Genomic DNA, 19,249 nt, shown 5'->3' with positions numbered 1-19,249 from the left:
CATTAATATTCAACAGGATACTGATTATTGTTTTGGTTTTTGATACTGAGTACTTGGATTTAAGATTTGGTCCAGTATAGAAAGCAAACAGTACTATTGTTAGAACACACTTATTCCTATTTTCGTAAGTTTCAAAAACAAAAAAAGATTTGCTGTACAATTTCAGATCCAAGCGAAGAGACAAACCCATGTTGTCAAGCAGGAAGAAGATTTGCTTTCCAGTTTGGCCAGACTGGTTTATTAAGGGCCAGTGATTGTTACGCAGAAGGGCAAAATCTTCAAAAACTGATCAAAAGTTCTAAATGTGCCAAAGCTTTCTATAGATGTTGTAAATCTTATGAAGATAGATTAAGTGATACTGAATCTTTACTATCTCATGCAATGAAGGAAAATAGTGGAAACTTTTTTGATTTTGGTAAGTATCAACTAATTAAAAGGGAATATAGTGTAACCTGAGTTATCCGACACACTGGGGGGACCAGAAAAAAGTATAAGATTACGCAGTGTGTTGGAATACTCTGTTTTTTTTCTGCAAGAATATGCATATTTTTGGACCAGAAAAATGTGTCGGTTAAAGCAGGATGTTGGAATACTCCATTGTGGGATTAAGCAGATTACACTGTTCATATATTTATATATTTAACTTATTTAACTTACCGGTAACAGGTGCAGTTGCATTAGACATAAAAAAGAAACAAGACTTCTCGATTATTATTGTTTTACAGGTGCAAATCCAGAATTAAAAAAAAAGGCTTCCTAGGATGCAACCATTTGGGGTGATATGTCTTGTCAAAAGTCTATGCATTTATTATATACATATAAAAGGGAGGTGAGGCCCAGGCATACTTTAAATTGTTTTTGGCATCAGTGTAAATTGACTCCCATTCAATTTTCACAAGATTTCCAAAGGAAAATATTGGTTATTAATTTGGTGATGTACAGTGGTGGTCAGACAGGTCGCTGCCAAATAGTGTTCGTGCAATAACTCAAAAACACTTGTACAAAATGTTTTCAATTTTAGATATGTTGATTCCTGTGACTAAATGAAGATTCAGTTGGATTTTCACAATTTAAAATTGTATCATTGTTGAGTTGTAGACTTTTATGCAGCAACAAGTGATACTTAGAGCGTTGATTTTGGCCATTCCACTTCTGAACCATTCAAATAGTAAATTTACCTTTTTATATGATTCTGTTTGGGGGTCTGGATTTCATATTTTTAGTAAAAATAAATCCTTCATAAATTTTAACAATTGCTTCAGTAAGTTTTCACATTTTCACTATGAGGTCAAGGATTTATAGTAATAAATGCAAGCATTAATTTCTTAATTCACAGTATTAAGAAATTGTTTTCCTAACCAATATTAAGAATTTTAATACATGTTATTAATTTGTAGACAGAACAGTTGTTATGTCACAGGAGGAAGAATACACATTCAGAGATATAAATATGATGGCAGAAGATGTCCCAATCAGATCGTTCTTCCCAGAATCATGGCTGTTTGAAGAAAATTCATTAGAGTAAGCGTAAATGTTTTGTGAAATACAATAGCTATATATAGACATGTTTGGTTGTTGTATTTATTGTAATATGAATAAAGAGAGATGGTGGTAGATGTCAATGAGACAGCAACACAACAACACAGTATGGAATTTTAGTGGTGTCATTTTAACTGTTCCAAATTATGCCCCTTTACTAATAGAAAAATTGCTGAATTTTTCATTTCCGTTTTCTTAGTTTAGTTTGCCTTAACCAAATGTTATGAAACTTATACAAAATGCTAATTAGTACTACAAAATTCAGACAAAATACAAATTTGGGTAGCCTCACTTTTACTGTTCTTCAGTTATGTCCCTTTGTATTTTTATATGAAGCGGGGTAAATGTCTGTGTCCCATGGACACATTCCTGAATTATTTTTGTGTTATAATGGTAGCTGTCTTATTTTAGTATATGAAAAATCTAATTTTATACATTTAATGTTTGATACTTCCTGAAATACTGCTTAATAGAGGTGATACTCAGTGTATAAACATTCAATTAATATATCAGTAAAACAAATAATATCTAAAAGGTTATAATCATATTGGTTTGAATTTCAGTGCAAGTGGTGCTTTAACCAGATCTATTATAATGCCAGATTCGACAACAACTCACGTTCTACAAGCTGTCAGTCTGTCACCTCTTTATGGCATGTGTGTCGCACAATCTGTTGATGTTATCAGTACCAAGGATTTCTTTGTTGACCTTGACCTTCCTTACAGTGTCGTCAGGATGGAGCAAACAGAAATCAGAGCTACCCTTCACAACTATAGATCAATAAAACTACCAGTATGTACCGATTGTCATTGATGTTAAGATGTACAACTATTGTCAGACTTATTCCTGTCTTCCAATTTTAATTTGTTCTTCTGTTGAACTTTTAAAGACTAACTAAGCAGTAATGTTCACTTTAGTTGAAAAAAGTATGAATGCTCTCCACAAAATTCTTCTGGGACTTTGTCCATCTGTCTTTGAATGTGTCCAAAACAAATGATTTGTGGTGGTAACTAAAGCGTCCATTGGTTTATTGTAACCAAACTAAATTATGAAAAAGGGAACAGGAATAAATCTATTGATCTAACTGTTCAAAATTAATGGTCTTTGTTATTAAAGAAAAATAATGGTTTCCAGATGGTAAATTTAGTTCCTTTTGTTTGTTTTTAAATGAAACTTGTATTCATGGAATATATTAGTAATTCATTATATTTTGTTGGATACCAATTTTCCGTGGATACAGTTGGACCACAAATTCAAATGTTCAACGTTTTACAAATTTTTAAAATTACAAGGTTTTGCATGCAGAGATTGGCAAAACCATAAAATTAAATGTCCACGAAAATGCAAGTTTTTATCAATCCATGAAAATTAATACTAATGAAAATCAATGAATCCACAGTATAGAGCTTTTAGAAAATCTTCTTTCTTTAAAGTGAACATATTATTTTTATATTTCAGTGTCATGTACGTCTACAAAACACAGAAGGTGTTTGTTCTACGGAGCAGGATACTATTCGTATTGAGATAGAGCCTAACAATGTACAGCTTGTCAGATTTCCCATAGTTCCCATGAGAGCTGGAGAATTCACCATTGATGTCATTGTTCTTTGTTATGATGTAGGAGACAGAGTTAAGAAAACGTTAAGAGTTGTGGTAGGTTAAATATGAATTAGATGTGTGTCAAATTTGAATTTGTATAAATGTAAAATCAGAAATTATTGCATGCTTTTATTATTGGGATTTATCACAATTTTGAACAAAATGTGATTTATATTTTTTTGTGATTTACAGAAATATAGATTCCACAACTGCAACAACTGTGTTATGATATTTCTCCACTCGAGACAGTTAAATTTTAATATTTAAAGCGTGAGGCTTGTTGAGCTTTTTAAATAGTTAAAATTTAACTGTCGAGAGTGGAGAAATATCATAATACACGAGTTATAGTGATGGAATCTGTTTCTTTAATGATTTTTATCCTTTTTTTTCAAAGATTTGAAGAAAGTTGTGTACTTTTTATGTGACGTCATCAGGCATGGTCAATTTTTTTCATGACATCACAATAGGAAAATTCAGAAGAAACCAAAAAAAATTAACGTCACAATTAAATTTCGACCAATCATTTGCCGAGAACAGGTTTTTCACTAGTGAGGAGAAATATTTTTCTCACACTGCTCAAGAAATGTGAAAATAGCGCAAAAATTAGAGAAATACCTGTTTAATTCATATAAAAGAATAAAAAAATGAGAATTTAAATATTGGGATAATAAATAAAGGCAACAGTAGTATACTGCTGTTCAAAACTCGTAAATCAATGGACAAAAAACAAAATCGGGGTAACAAACTAAAACCGAGGGAAACGCATTAAATACAAGAGGAGAAGAACGACACAACCCCAAAATGTAACACACACAGAAGCGGACTAAGCATTAGACAAATTCCGATGAAAATAACAAATACAACATCAAAACCAAACACATGAATTTGGGATAGAAAAGTACCTTGACACGTCTTATAGTAATGTGAATTCACACTCAAATATAAAAGAGAAAACAAACTACACAACGGAAACACGACGTTAAAATGTAACACACACAGAACATTGTCGATTCTTCGCAATAATAGAAACATCACAGTGGCTGAAATAAAATTTGAAACCATGTTCATGTATTGTTTGATCAAATATGACCTACTGGAGATACATTTTATTATGTTTATAGATATTCAATTTCCCTGAATATCTAGGGTAAAATTTCAATGAATTAACTATTTTAATATTCCTGACTTTTGACTCTGGATTTATAGTTTTCCTACAGGTTACCTTTTCTGTAGTAGGACATTCTGATACTAGGTTATGTAAGAGCAATTTAAAGAAATAAATCGAGCTTAGAATCGGTACAGTTTGGGGGGAAACTTGATTGTTTAATGTTTTTTTATATAGGACAAAATCATCATAAAACAGTTAACTTTCCCACCAAATTGCATTGATTATATATTTGATTTTACTTCTTTTGGTTGCTCTTACTTGACTGAGTACCAGAATGTCCTACCATGGAGAAGGTAACCTGTAGAACAATTATATAATCTGGAGTCAAAAGCTGGTTATATTAAAATGGTCTATTGTTAAATATAGGCCCTGATTTCACAGGGCATTGAACATAGAAATATAGTTAGTTGAGTCTGGTGTCCAATGGACACACATTCTTTAAATTCTGCATAGCTTTTACTTATAATTTTATTTTAGAATGAAGGAAGAGAAGAAAAGAAAACAGTATCATTTTGGCTTGACCCTAAGGGTCAAAGGAAACACTACCATGATGAATCAGATCTTACAGTTCAAGGTAATTTATAAAGTTTTTTCATAAGCTTGATAATTGAATATACATGTGAGCTGCTTCGGATAGAACTCGACCTTATGCAAGTGCACATATACATGTATGGAGTAAGTTGATTGAGTTTGAAACATTCAAATACAAAATGAAAGATGACTTTTGGTCTGTTTTGTATGGTTCTTAAGGTGGTACCTAACACTACAGGGAGATAACTCTGTAAAATCAGCTAAACGTTTTAATTACATTGTGTAGTTAAGGGAATATTAAGCTTCTCAATGATCAATATAGGAGTTTGTCAAACTGCTATATAACCAGTGTAATTTTTCTGACAAAACGGTTGGTTCAAAATTTTTCAAATTTTTATATTTTTGTTAAAGGGTTAAAGTAAATACTTTGACAAAATTTTATGAAAATTAAACGAGCCAAATTAATTTTAGTGAAAGTGTTGGGTACCACCTTAAGGTAATTCAATTTTCAAAAAGTTACAGACTTTCCATATATTTTTTTCAACCCAAGATAGGATATTACTTCATTTATTTCACTTGACTGCATGGAGTTAAAATGGTTCGCTCATCATTGATCAGTCCATCTTCTGACTAGTGTTTTGGGAGAAACTCATCAATGAAGTGTCCAGTTATGGTCATTGTTACATTGTAATTCGTTTGGTGACACTGATTGGTGATTAGAAATCAATGATTATTATAACGGCAATCATCCTTATCACACACATCTTCAAATAGACTGTCCTTATGCAAATTAAAATGTAAGCTCCGCCCAGGCCAATCAGTTTAAATAACATTGGTAATAACAGATGTATTGATATTCATTGGCATAAGGATGATTTATATCTGATGCAGCTCATGTGTTATCAGTATACTCTGTACACATTGTAGTTTATCTTACCTTCTATACATTTCTAGGAATATGATTGGTTAAAAGCATCCACGTGAAGACCGTGTATATTTAATATTAGGTTAGTAGGGAGGCGGGGCTTATTTCATACACAGTTAGTAGTGGAGTTACGTCCCTTTATATTCCATATTAGGTAAGAAAGGAGGCTTTACTTATTTCATACACGGTTAGTAGTGGTGTTATGTCCCTTTACAAAACGGTACTGAGAAAAAAATCTTAAAGGTTTCAACAGACGACGAATTTGATGATTAAGATGGAAATGAATTCATAAAACACATTTAAACCTAACAAGATGTTATTTATTGTTGGCATCTGTTTTTGAAGGATAAATGGATGGAGTTTCTTAATGCTAACAGTATTGAAGACTTGCTCATTTAGATAGGTCACTAGTCAAAATTTCACACGTTAAGATAAATTCGTTACATAGTGTGCCAGTGACGTAATACAGTATACATGGGGTCAGTAAATTCCATATGGGGATTCGAGCTTCGCTCTCACCCCATATGGAATTTACTGACCCCATATATAGCGTTTTAGGTCACTAGCACACTATGTAACTAATAATATTCCAACTGATATTGATATTGATTATTTTAAACACTTTGCAAAATACAATAGAAAAACAAAAGATATAGGGTATCCATCCTTGACACAAAAACAGTACTAAAATTAATTTGGTTCATTTAATTTTCATAAAAATTTGACAAAATATTTACTTTGACCAATTGACAAAAATATAAAAACTTCAAATAAGTTGAACCACCCACTTAATCAGTAAAATTTCATTGGTTATATAGCAGTTTGACAACCAAAGAACGTGATTAAAAAGTTCTACTGATTTTCACAGAGTTATCTCCCTGTAGTGTGATGTGAAGAACCCAGGCCCAAGAAATAGAGTTTATCTCTGGTTTATTTATACACTTTATCGCTATTTGTCCGCCATTGCTGGATATCACACAGGTTCCCATAAAATGTTGACGTCATAAAACAAAATATCTGACGCCACAATGGAAAAGTAATTGTTGTTGACGTCAAAAGTTCAAGCGGCCGGGTCAGCCGGGATTAGCGATAAGGTGTATTTAAAAAATAACAATCACTATGATATATTGCAATGATCTTAGTACTATAAATGTACAAATACTTTCCATGTTTAAATTTTTTGCAGGAATTTTTTCCTCATACTGACTAGACCTTCCAACACAGCAGCTCTAAAAGGGAGACTCCCTCTTTTTTTTCCTTAAAAATTTGAAATATCTCACTTTGGAACTGGGGTTACCTGCAAGGAAGGTCAAAATGTGTTTCTTTAATCCAAAATAAATTTACCCCCTTTCATCACATTAATTGTTGTGCTTTTATTGATTAAAAATTAGGTAAATGTAACTTTTAAAAATGAACTTTGTGTATTATAAATGTAATTATATAATTCATGTCATTTTTTGCAGTATCACATCCTTTCCACAGTCTTGATACACAGCTGACAACAGTAGACCTTGCCTTGCCAGAAGAAGCCATCCCAGGAACAGGACAGTGTAAAGTGTCAGCTATAGGTTGGTTTTTTATGCACCACCTACGATAGTAGAGGGGCATTGTGTTTTCTGGTCTGTGCCTCCGTTCGTCTGTTCATCTCTTGGTATTGTTCTCAATATTTGCTATCAAAATTAGACCAGAAGTTTTTGTTTTTTTTTCAAGACCTATTCCGTCACAATGTTTGCAATAATAAAATCCATACAACAATTTTATGACTTTACAACATTTCTTTTTCTTTTCAGTTCTAATGATAAATATTATCATCATCATAAGCAATTTCAAAATTTTTTATGTTTATGTCACATATTTTGCAGGTAACATAATGGATGCTGCTGTTCAGACTGTATTAGGAGGGGTAGGTTCCCTACTGGACAATATTCCCCATGGTTGTGGGGAACAGACCATGATCCTTATGGCACCTCTTGTTTATGCTATGAGATATCTTCATGGTACCACTGGATTGACACCACAAGCAGAGAACAGAGGGAAATTCTTCATGAAAGTAGGTAAGATTTTCACTTTCTTTTTTGTTTCACTATTATTATTATTCTAAGATTGATGTATTTATTGTGTACACATTTTGGGGTTTTTGTGCATATATTGTCTGTTGAAAGGGGTTTAGCTTTTCCTTTTAGTTTATCACAGCTAATTTAACAGTTCAAAAGGAGAAGGGGCAATAAGACCCTTATTTGGCCCAAAAATTAGTTCTATATTAAAGTACATAATCTTTACTTCATCAAAACTGCACTTAGGTACAGGGTGTTCAGAAAATAAGATCAGATTTAACATTTAACAAGTTACCATGGCAACAAAGTATCACAAAATGTGTATAGATTGCAAAATATCTTAATTTTTCTTATTTTATGTCAACTAAAGTATATAATTGATTGAAAAGTATGTACACACGAAAGAAACAACTTTATATTTAGTTAGAACACATGTCAATGGTTATGATACAGCTTCTCTTGAGTTATTGTGTTGTTTCTTGACTGTACACAATGTTTCCTTGAGGGAAATATTGATGGAAAAGTCCATAGAGTTAGCTGTTTTCATGAAAATGGTGCATATTATGATGAAATTGAGACATCATAACATAAAAAAATCTTATGTGATTCATAAATATTTCTTGTTGCATGCATTTCCAAACACTATGTGCAAATTGGATATAGTTCTAAATAACTTTATTATCTTAGGCCAAAACTGGTTATGAGTGCCCCTACTTCTTTTGGAAAATTTTGGCCATAGCTCATAGCTATAGCTACTTCTTCAACTGGTATGTGCATTTGGATACTTTTCCAAATTTTTTTTATAATCGTATACATGTACATGCAAAAGAGCTTTAGTTATACTTGAAAGCTAAAAAGATTTCTTCTGGAGAAAATGTAAAAACATGTTAATATTCAGATATTGATGGAATAACTGTATACTCAATTATTTTTTAAAATACAGGGTACCAGAGAGAGTTAGCTTTCAGGAAACAAGATGGCTCTTTTTCTGTTTGGCAGCACAGACCTTCAAGTACATGGTTAGAACAATTTATATTACTGTGAATTCATTTATTTTTCGTGAATACCAATTTTAAGTTTGCACCGGAAAAGTGTTTTTTTCATAGATATTTGATTCAAAGTTTTGCTGAATTTGCATAGAAACATCTAGAGAGTTTGTACTAAGTTGAACATTTAAATTTGTGGTTAATTTCCATAAATGAAATCCAGAAAAAAATGGTATCCCAGGATTAATATGAGTCCAAAGTAACCTGTTTGATTCTTTGATGATCTAAAATTTGTGAGAATAATCAGTATTCAGGAAACACATTTGTACTTCATAATTTTCCAACAGTCAATAGAAGGGTACCTTTTCATAATTCACAGATTAATCCTCTTTCAAGTAATTTTGGCACCAAACACTGTCCAGCTGTAGCTAATAAAACAAAGGATCACTTCTGACCTGTTGCATGGCATCATTTGGTACCAGTGTTGTTGTCCAAATAATACATTATCAATTCTCTTAGAAAATGCAGGCTGGACAAAATTCATCCAAACTTGCATAAGAAATTGTGCATATAGTAATATTATGACATGTTTTTAGGGCTTTCCTATATATCAAAATATAGATGTAGCAATTTATTTTTATATTACTTGTTTATTTCAGAGTCCTTGAAAAAAAAACCACTTGACAGAATTCAATCAAATTTTAACATATTTTTCTACCAGACATGAAATTGAAAACATGCTTATTCAATGTTTGATCAAAGTTATTTTTTGAGTTTTTCATTAGGAAAAATGTAGATTTCTGCTTATACAGTAAAACCTGTATAAACTGAACCTGTTTGGGACTTATGATTTTGTTAGGTTTTGGCTGATGTTTGGTTTTATCAGGTTTACAACGCATGCAATTTGATATGATAAGAATATGTTTGGTTTATACAGGTTTTCGGTTTAACCAGGTTTCACTGTATATAAATTAAGATGCAACAATCATCACATTGTTATTATTTTGCAGGTTAACAGCTTTTGTCATAAAAGTGTTTTGTCAAGCTAAGACTTACATTGATATAGACCAGAATATTATCTGTACCGGGATGCAATGGCTATTTACAAAACAAAACGAAAATGGATCATTTACCGAAACATCTCCAGTATATCACAAAGAAATTATGGTATGTTGTTTCTTTTGAAATAAGATATCAAAGTTTTCTTTAGTGTTAATTCTGTAAATTTTGCAATGTTATTATTATTATGACGAGATAAGTGTAAAAAAAAAAAAAAAAAAAAAAAAAAAAAAAAAATTTCCATTCTAATAATGGTAGAATTATACATAGGCTGTATTTTTTGTAATCAGGATAATAAAATTCGCATTTGTGCCAAACGTCAAACAATTGCAATAGTTATGCAAGCAATACTTTTGGAAATTACAGTTTCTTATATAGATTGAGTTTTCCCAAAAAAATAAATAAATATTTCTGAAGATTAGAAATTTGTTATACATGTGCATGCTTAGTTGGGCAGTTCTTTTATTTGTTATGAAAATATCTGTAAAAATTATATTATTACATTGGTTGCAATGAATTACATTAATTTCCCAGTGAAATAAAAACAGATGATTTCATATGTGAAATAAGCGTGGGTTATAAACTATTCGCCAATGTAATAAAAAGAATTCAAATATCGAAAAATATTCTACTCATGACCGAACAACACTGATAATTAACTCATCCGCTAAGTGTTTGTGAATTAATGTGTTGTTCTGTCAATCTTTGAATATGTATCTCTATTTGTATTTTTCGATTAGTTATTATATTATTAACATAGAGGACATCTGAGATGTCTATTATGTATGAATTTTAATATGACATTGCAGAACACCTTTTGAATAATTACTTTGGCAACTAAAATGAAATAATACATTCTTACTGTGTAGGAAAGGCCGTTGATTGAATATTTTTAAGTTGGTACCAAACACATTGAATTTGATTAATTTTGCTCATTTAATTTTCACAAAATATTTACTTTGACCCTTGGACAAACATATAAAAAATTAAAAAAACTTGAACCACACACTTTATCAGAAAACAAATTCATTGGATAATTAGCAGAATGAAATACTCTAGTTTTGATCAATGAAAAGCTCAATATTGCCTTAACAATAGAACTTAATTCCAACATTTATCTGTTTTACCGAGTTATCTCCCTTTAGTATTATGTACCACCTTACCACTGGTGATTAGGGTATAGAAACATGGTCACTCCCTAGTCTTTTTCTAACCTGCAATAAACCCCTCACCAAAATGGGGTGTCTGTGTGGCTGTGAGAGATGAATTAAGACTCTAAATTTGATGGCACACATTCAGAATTTATGAAAGTTTACATTAAACAAAAATTTGTTTGAAAATTGGTAACAGTTTGATTTTTGACCTTTTTTTATATTTTCAGGGTGGTATAAATGGAGAGACATCCCTAACAGCTTTTGTATTGATATCTCTGTTGGAATGTGATTGTAGACTACAGGTGAGCCAAAGAAATGTGTTCTGTTACAGCTAATTTCCTAATGCATGCAGAATAAGACTTTGGTTAGCTTTCTAGCTTTGTTTGTATGAATGGTTGCTCAAACCTTGAAACGTAGATTGACATCTGCAATCAATCTTGCCAATTAAACCTGTAAACATTATATTCCTAATTTGATTGGATATTAATCTTAACTACAATGCTTGAGAAAAAGTTTATACAAACTAAGTAAGAAAGCAATGAGGTGATCCACATATGGTGATACAACTTTAAAAGTAAAGGACATCAAAAAACTTAGAATAGCTTGAAAAAGGACGCACAAATTGCTTGAGACCATTAGGTCTGCTGAGTCCTATATTTAAAGTGGTGAAAGTTTAAAAAATAAACTATAAATCCTGCCTTCTGGCAAAAAAAAATAAATTTAGCAAGGTTTTATAAAATAAGTTATTTTAGAATTGGGTTTTACAAAATTAGATTATGTAGGAAAATGTTTCACTTTAAGGTTGCTTAAAACTAGAAAAATCTGTCCTTTACCAAAAAGACTTTTGTAAAATGTGTTAGGATAGGCATGACAATTTAGGCTAGTTAGGTAAGTAAATAGACCATTTTCACCAAAGAAAACTAAAGGTTGCTGAAACTGTTCTTTAAAGGGGAAGTTATGTATTTCAACAAGACAGCAACTGTCCAACACAAATACCAAAAGACATTGAGAGGTTGACATGGAGTCTTCAACAATAGATGGGTGTTGATATAAACTCAATGTTCAAAATGTAAAAAAAAGTAAATGAATTTCACAGAGAGTTCTTACCAAGATCCTCCATCAGATATCGATCCAATTTATCTAATTCACACTAAAAACCCAAACATTTTGAGTATAATAAAAGACAACCACTGAGATAGTTGACTGGTTTTTAGATTTTTCTCTCAGTTAGCATTTTTGATAATGACATTTTATTGGTTTCTGAACTTCCAGAGTTTTTGTGAGGGTTTTCCCCCATCTGTTTAAAAACCATGCTTCTTTAATGAATCTGTTAAGGTAGCACAATACAAAGATTTTTTCGCTCCCAATCAAACAATTTTAAACTGATGTAATTCATTTCATCCTTCTTTATATTTTATAAATGAGGTACCAAAAGAAAAAAGAAAGATTAATCTTTCAAATTGTGATAATTTCATTATGACATAATTATTACATAATTAGTTATTATGAAATTAGTTGCTATATTGTGATGCCCACACTTGAATGAATTTAGCGTCTTTGTTCTTCATAGCATCCCAAAATATTTGACAGTTTCTTGTACAACACAGCTTGACCTCCAAAACTGTGTCTCAGATTTCCAAAAACATCAATAGAACAAATTTTATACCCAATTGAATTTAGTGTCTCTTACGAATTGATGTTGCAAACTTCATTGAAGATTTACGAGAGAATGAAATACAATAGGAAAAATCTGAGACACAGTTTTAGAGGTCAAACTGTGTTGTGCAAGAATCTATAAAATATTTTGGGATGCTATGAATAACAAAGAAGCTAAATTCATCCAAGTATGGACATCACAATATGGCAACTTATTACATAACAAATAATTATATAATAATTATGTCATAATGAAATTATCACAATTTGAAAGATTAATCTTTCTTCTTCTTTTGGTAACTCATTTATTAAATTTAAAGAAAGATGAGAGGAATAACATCAGTTTAAACTCTGATGTCTGATTGGGGATGAAAAATCTTTGTATTGTGCTACCTTAAATTATTTAGCTTTTTTAAGGTATTTTTATTTTCAGATTGTTTCTATTTACTCATGTCCTAGTTTTGTTTCAGGGAACCAGTGAAAACATCAGAAAAGCAGTAGGTTTTCTAGAAAGACAGTTTATAAGTACCCACCACCCATATTCCCTGTCAATAGCAGCATATGCTTTGGCTTTAGCTAATAGTAATAGGAAGCACAGGATAAATAGAAAACTACAGAGATATTCAAAGTTTGTAAATTTCCCTGATGAGAGGAACAAAGGTAAATAAACTCAAGGTAGAAACAACACCCTAACTCAAATTAATTTAGCTTGTTTTAAATTTTCATAAATTTTCATAAAATTTAAACAAAATATTAGCTTTGACACTTTGACAAAATGTTTTCTTAAAACTTGGAACCACACATTATTAGATAAATTTTATAGGATATAGCAGTTTGACAAACACTTATTTTGTTCATTGAGATGATTAATATTTCCTTAACAATAGAATGTGAATAAAATGTTCAGCTGATATTTACAGAGTTATCTCCCTGTAGTGTTATGTATACACCTTAAATGATATGATCCTTATAACAGTGTACTTATGAGAACTTTGGGTGCCAAAAAGATACAAGATGGAATTTGTTTTTGTTCTTTTGATCAGCATTGTAAGAAGTCTTCTTTTGATGAATTTTACAGTTAGCATTGAGGCTAATATTTCTTTATAACTACTGATGCCTGTAAAAAAGAGTCTATTTGTATAAAAGAATCACTGATAGATTTTTTAAAAAATTTACTGTGAATTTCTTATTATTTGTGGGATATTAGCAATTATTGTAAATTTCTTGGGTTTGGGAAAACTAAATTTCTGATTATATAATTAATCAAATTATACTTAATATTTTTCTTCGCTTTAAAATATTTTTATTAGGTTACCGATATTGGCCAATAGAATTTCATGATCATCGCAACCAGACAGATATTCCTTATTGGTATAGAAAGAACCCCTCAGCAGTATCCATAGAAACAACAGCATATGCTCTGCTCGCTCATCTGGAACTAGATAAGATTACATACAGCCATAACATTGTTGAATGGTTGGTTGAACAACAGCAAGCTTCTGGAGCATTTGTATCAACACAGGTTGGTTAAAAATAGTGCCTTTTTACAATTAACTTTAATAATGGACAGGAATGAAAACTCATGACAATTATTTGAATAGATATTATCTTCCTTCTTTTCCATTGATATCTTTTACTATTTTATTAGATCTAGAACAGTTACAAGCTTGCCATACTGCTTTATGAATTTTGCATGTTTAAGGGCTTTATGGTGATCTGTGTTGATAAACTTTTGTTGGATTGCTGTATTATTGACTTGAACCTATAATCTCTTTTATTCATATGGAAATGCTATCAATGACCTCTTTGGAACACTCCTGTCAATACTATTGAGTCTGCACATATTACAAGTTAATAAAAATTCATATTAGTGGGAGATATTATGGACATAATGGTGCAAATCGTGATACAAGCATGAAATTTGGTATAAAAGTTGACTAAATGATACTTATAAAAAATCCGCTGCTGGCCAGAAAAAAAAATCAATTTTTCAAGATGGCCACCACATATTTTGGAAATGGCGTCATTACAAATTGGCAGTAATTCGTTAATCCTTTGAAAGGTGTGTTATATGTAAAATCCAATGTTAGATTTGATCAAAAGTAAATGACAGTTCCGACCAGACAATACTACATTAATGAAATTAAAGATGACTTCCGGTTTCAAAATGCCGACAAAAAAGTCAAAAATTTCAATTTTTATACTTTCAAGCAACGTCACAAGGGATGTTAACCCTTGAAAGATGTTTCATAGGTATAATCCAATGTAAGTTATGATAAAACATCAAAAACAGTTCCTAAGTACGACAAAACAACACATAAATGAAAAAAATTTTGATTTCCGGTTCCAAAATGGAGGCAAATACGTAGAAAATATTTTTATAATTTCCATCAACTTGGATACGACTTTTGGTTATGTTAAAATGCCTAGTTTGGTTAGGAAGACAGGTTGTTTATCTTATAATTATCTGACAGTTGCCTTTACAACAACCCGTACAAGGAAAGCCAGAACGGTACCATTTACAGTTACCAACACAGCTGGATTTTTGCCACCGCAGTTACTCTTTCATCCAACCCCAGTGTTCATGACTTGGTACATGTACCTGTCGAATACATGAATCAGGCTGAGCCCACACAACTCCTCCTTGATTTACTTCTCTTTTGGTGTGCTCTGGAAAAGAACCTCTTGTAGGCGGAATTGCGTCACAGTGCCGCTGCTTCCTGGCAAACAATTCACATCGTGCCTCGCTTCATACTTAAGCCAAAAAAAAGCATCCTTTATATCTGAAAAACCTTCCATTATTAGCCAAGCTGACCTCTTCCCTTTCCCACGACAATTCGACAAAGTGTCACATCCACTGAATGCATGGACGAAAGAAAGAGCAGCTACACAAGGACCAAACGCATTTGATATGTCACGTACAGGAAGCCAACAAAAGTCTTTATTCCTTCCATAACCTATCCACAATGTGTTCTACCTAGTTTTGCGATTGCTGCGATTTTTGATACTATAACATCTGTGCCAGTACTACCTTAAATTACATTTAACAACATTTTTTATAATCATGCCGAACATGGACAAACATTCGTATATCTGCTTCTTCATGATTACAAGGGGTAGATAGGAATTATCCTTATTGAAATTGCAAAGAATATTTTCACCATGAGTAACATACTCATTTTTATTAGTCTCTTAAGAAGCAATTTCGTCAGCAAGAAACTTGAACAATTTCGTTTCATTGTCATCTTCACAGAGAAAACTACTCCAAACCCTTGGTGTTCTACCAGAACCAACACCTTTCCATCTGGCACAAAAACCTTGCCTTTGTCTTGTCACAGCCTTTAAATTATTCATTTAGTGAACATCAAATACAATGTCTACTCTTGAATACTTATCGATGCAAGATTTTATGTCAGGAAGTATAACATCATTTGCATAATCATCAAATATTGTTGCCCAACTTTGTAACCTGGCATTAACCATTGCTGCCCCACCAACGATAAATGCGACCGAATTTGGATCAGCAAATCGCAGAATGTTTCAAGTAAACCCATTTGCAGCGATTTAATACCACTATTTCAAGAAACATCCTGAGAAAAAGACGGAGGAGAAGTTTGTTTTTTATGGATAAAAAAATATTCCAAGTAAACTGTCTAATGTGACAAGAAATGAAAAGTCTAGAAAAGATATAGCAAACACTTTTAAGGTTCTCAAGCTTTGTTTTTGACAAAGACGTTTCCAGTTTATTTTTGTGGCCAGAATAAGAAGTTGTTATTTTTTATTAGGTTATAAAAAGCAGGTTCTCCTTCGTTTTACATTTGCTTCAAAAGATCTTCGTATTGTTTGAACCAATATCTTTGAGGTTATTTACATATCTTACCTGTTCAACAATTTCCTAAATGGAGTATATTTTTTACAAATCTGACGTCTGTTCTAGAAATGAATTCCCAAACTCGTTCATCACTTTACAAAGCCTTTAAAGCTGTTTAAAAACATCTTTTTGTGTTTACGTAGAGTCTTCATTAGGTCGTTCATCTGTTATCGAATGACCCAAACCACAAGATCTTTCAACTTCATCTTCTAGTCTACTGACTCCTGGTCCAGCTACCATTCATTTGTCTAAATGGGATCTTTGGTTAATCCTATGGCACCAACATAGCCCTTCACAATTGCATTATTCTGTTTTTGTGTCTGATCAATATTGTGTTATAAGAAAGAAATTTGCTGGTCTTACGTACAGTGAAATTATTATTTTCAAATTACATTGCCACCTGTGTGTGATGTTCGGGAAGGGAAGTCATATCTTGGAGATAGAACGGTAAAGATCGAGCATAATTTACCCAATCAACACCTAAAACAATACGCTATCATGCTTTATATGGACTGTTTGTAAAGTACGTAATCTCAATCATGAAATGAGCATAATACCAAAATCAGAAGACGTTCTTAATTTATAATTGAACGCCAGGAATGAAACTGTGGTCGAGATGTCGACTCTATACACCAGTCTTTTAAATCATTGAACGTCATAGAAACATGACATAATTATATATTCTGAGTTTAGCTTCATAATCCGAAATTAACAATTCTAGCAAAATACATGCAGTTATCTGATGCGCCTGTCTAGTCCTAGGTACATTGGAACAGACATAAAAAGAATCTGCCGTTCTCTGTGTTGCAATATTGGCTTCAGAAAGACAACAGGTGCATCCTCTATTACACAATATATCACCCAAAGTTTTATAACAAGTCATTTCAATGTGCAATCCAAACATGATGATAAACTTATCTTTTCCGTAAAAATCAGGCCATTCCCAGTGAATTTGCTTAGGCATTTCAAAAAGTGGCTGATCTGAAGTTACAATTGATGTTTCTCTGGGATTCACCACATTTTCGGCTATCCATCGAATACCTGACAATTGCCTGGTAATGCATACAAATCGCTCTTGATGTCTATAAATAGTTTGCACATGCGCAAAAGTGTTAAACACATGTGTATCATAACCTTGAAAAATATCATTAAACCAATTCATAATATCATTAGAAATCCAAAAGCACTAAATATATAGTAAATAGTTCAATGTTTTTGAAAGAATTTTGTAACATTTTCGCGCATGCGCAAGTACTGGATATATTAAACATTCATTTTTGATAAATATATATGTGATGCAAGGAAGGTAGCAGCCAAACCTGATAATTGTGTTTCACTAAAAGAAGTTCATAGAAAAGTTTTCCAGAAAAATCGGTATTTTCAAACTGAAGAAAACAGCCATTTTAGAAAATGGCCGTGGCCATCTTGAAAAAACAAATTTTTTGAATGGCCAGCAGTAATTTCTTAAAAAGTATATAATAATGATGCTTCAAAATGTGGTAATTTTCATGCTTGTATCATCATTTGCACAATTCCCTCGATTTTGCTTGCTAATATCTTCCACTATATGAGCATTTTAATGCATTTAATAAAGAAAAATTTGATGCAGGTGAAAATACAATATCTGTTTAGGTAACTTTTTTTGTCCTTTAACGTACATAATTCTTTACCATCTTGCACAATTACAAAATAACACAATGTATTGTTCGGAAAGATTTAAAGATTTTTTTCAGGTGAAAATACTATGTCATATTTGCAGGATACCATAGTAGGACTACCGGCCTTGTCCATGTATAATGTCATTTCATATTTACAGGATACTATAGTAGGACTACAGGCCCTGTCCATGTATAATGTCATTTAATATTTACAGGATACCATAGTAGGACTACAGGCCCTGTCCATGTATAATGTCATTTCACATTTGCAGGATACTATAGTAGGACTACAGGCCCTGTCCATGTATAATGTCATTTCATATTTACAGGATACTATAGTAGGACTACAGGCCCTGTCCATGTATAATGTCATTTCATATTTGCAGGATACTATAACTAGGACTACAGGCCCTGTCCATGTATAATGTCATTTCATATTTACAGGATACTATAGTAGGACTACAGGCCCTGTCCATGTATAATGTCAGAACATATGCAGAAGATGTGAACATGAGGTGTACTATTACTTCAGGACATAATAGTACATTTAGGGAACACCTCAATCTGCAGGAACGTGAGTCTATGGTTGAGAAATCTGTTCATGATGTAAGTATACAAGTTACCGCAAGGGAACACCTCAATTGATCCTTATAAGGAACACACTATTAGGTGAACACTTCAATTAAAAGGAACATATATCTATATATGGTTGAGAAATATGTTTATGATGTAAGTATACAGTTACAGCAAGGGAACACCTTGATTGATCATTATAAGGAACACACCATTTGGGGTACCGGTACACTTTAATTAAAAGGAACACATATTTATGGTAAGAAATCTGTGCATGATATAAAGTTTACAGTAACCACAGAAAACACACAATTTAGGATACACCTCCATTAACTGAAATGGTTGGCAATTAAATCTACCCAGTATGCATGATGAATATATACAGTCACATGGAACACATTATTTTGGGAACACTTCCACTTAAGGGAAAATAAACATACGGTTAAAAAATCTGTACATGATGTTAGTAGACAGTT

The 19,249-nt window shown here is 32.0% G+C and overlaps 1 protein-coding gene across 1 annotated transcript in view; it reads left to right on the top strand.

Moving 5' to 3' along the window:
• Positions 1-19,249, top strand: part of LOC143057234 (complement C3-like) — a 57,421-nt gene that overhangs the window by 21,179 nt on the left and 16,993 nt on the right. Inside the window, exons 17-29 of the mRNA XM_076230504.1 lie at positions 167-415; positions 1,398-1,521; positions 2,103-2,331; positions 2,998-3,192; positions 4,784-4,880; positions 7,226-7,330; positions 7,625-7,816; positions 8,760-8,835; positions 9,813-9,969; positions 11,243-11,317; positions 13,142-13,331; positions 13,982-14,193; positions 18,645-18,806. Coding sequence (XP_076086619.1) covers positions 167-415; positions 1,398-1,521; positions 2,103-2,331; positions 2,998-3,192; positions 4,784-4,880; positions 7,226-7,330; positions 7,625-7,816; positions 8,760-8,835; positions 9,813-9,969; positions 11,243-11,317; positions 13,142-13,331; positions 13,982-14,193; positions 18,645-18,806 — 2,063 coding nt within the window. The remainder of the gene's footprint in view (positions 1-166; positions 416-1,397; positions 1,522-2,102; positions 2,332-2,997; positions 3,193-4,783; positions 4,881-7,225; positions 7,331-7,624; positions 7,817-8,759; positions 8,836-9,812; positions 9,970-11,242; positions 11,318-13,141; positions 13,332-13,981; positions 14,194-18,644; positions 18,807-19,249) is intronic.

This window comes from Mytilus galloprovincialis, chromosome 13, assembly GCF_965363235.1.
Source record: "Mytilus galloprovincialis chromosome 13, xbMytGall1.hap1.1, whole genome shotgun sequence".
Lineage (NCBI taxonomy): Eukaryota > Metazoa > Mollusca > Bivalvia > Mytilida > Mytilidae > Mytilus > Mytilus galloprovincialis.
This window is presented reverse-complemented; position numbering and strand designations above follow the sequence as displayed.